This window comes from Myotis brandtii, unplaced genomic scaffold (genome assembly GCF_000412655.1).
Source record: "Myotis brandtii unplaced genomic scaffold, ASM41265v1 scaffold182, whole genome shotgun sequence".
NCBI classification, from domain to species: domain Eukaryota; kingdom Metazoa; phylum Chordata; class Mammalia; order Chiroptera; family Vespertilionidae; genus Myotis; species Myotis brandtii.
Genome location: NW_005356751.1, coordinates 3,849,396 through 3,850,450, shown reverse-complemented (window position 1 = coordinate 3,850,450; position 1,055 = coordinate 3,849,396). Strand labels below are relative to the sequence as shown.

The following is a 1,055-nucleotide window of genomic DNA, read 5'->3' as shown; positions in this document are numbered from 1 at the left end:
ATATATTTTTATTGATTTCAGAGAGAAAGAGAGAGAGAAACATCAATGAGACAGAATTGATGATTGACTGCCTCCTGCATGCCTTCTACCAGGGATCAAGCTGGCAACCCGGGCATGTGCCCTGACCAGGAATCAAACGTGTCCTGTCCTCATGAGACAGAATCATTGATTGACTGCCTCCTGCATGCCTTCTACCAGGGATCAAGCTGGCAACCCGGGCATGTGCCCTGACCAGGAATCAAACGTGATCTCCTGTCCTCTATGGCTGCTTGAAGACCAACCTTCATCATGAATGACACAGTAACTATCCGGACCAGGAAGTTCATGACCAACAGACTACTTCAGCGGAAGCAAGTGGTCATTGATGTCCTTCACCCTGGGAAGGCAACAGTACCCAAGACAGAAATCCGGGAAAAACTAGCCAAAATGTATAAGACCACACCTGATGTCATCTTTGTGTTTGGATTCAGAACCCACTTTGGTGGTGGCAAGACCACTGGCTTTGGCATGATTTATGATTCCTTGGATTACGCAAAGAAAAATGAACCCAAACACAGACTTGCAAGACATGGCCTATATGAGAAGAAGACCTCAAGAAAACAGAGAAAGGAATGCAAGAACAGAATGAAGAAAGTCAGGGGGACTGCAAAGGCCAATGTTGATGCTGGCAAAAAGTGAGCTGGAGATTGAACTACAGAAGGAGTAAAGATTCTTCGGCGACTTTATCTGTGATGGTTGTGCAGATTCTTCATGAGAGGATTAATAAACTATAAACTTTAAAAAACCCAAAAAACCGTGATCTCCTGGTTCCTAGGTTGACGTTCAACCGTGAGTCACACTGGCCGGGCAACTGCTTTAATTTTAATTCATTATTCCATTCTCATGCTGAAGGTTTGCAAAGCAACGGAAAGTGCTCTAACTCAGGTAAACAGAGAAAAGTGAAAAGCAAAGACAACCTGGGGAATCTGTGCACACCTCACGTCCCTCTTCCCCTAGCAGGTAAGAGTGCACACACACTGCCTCAAATCAGAATTCCACCATAGGAAGGCAAGGGT

At 45.1% G+C, this 1,055-nt stretch overlaps 1 protein-coding gene across 1 annotated transcript; it reads left to right on the top strand.

The window, feature by feature from the left end:
- The first annotated feature begins 273 nt into the window (after window positions 1–273).
- LOC102238653 (40S ribosomal protein S24) lies at window positions 274–784 on the top strand. Its single transcript, XM_005863971.2, has one exon. The coding sequence runs from the start codon at window positions 289–291 to the stop codon at window positions 676–678; it is 390 nt and encodes a 129-aa protein (XP_005864033.1). The 5' UTR covers window positions 274–288; the 3' UTR covers window positions 679–784.
- Window positions 785–1,055: the final 271 nt, after the last annotated feature.

What these genes read in the sequence shown, in the direction of transcription:
- LOC102238653 (XM_005863971.2), top strand. Translation starts at nt 289, where the DNA reads ATGAATGACACAGTAACTATCCGGACCAGGAAGTTCATGACCAACAGA.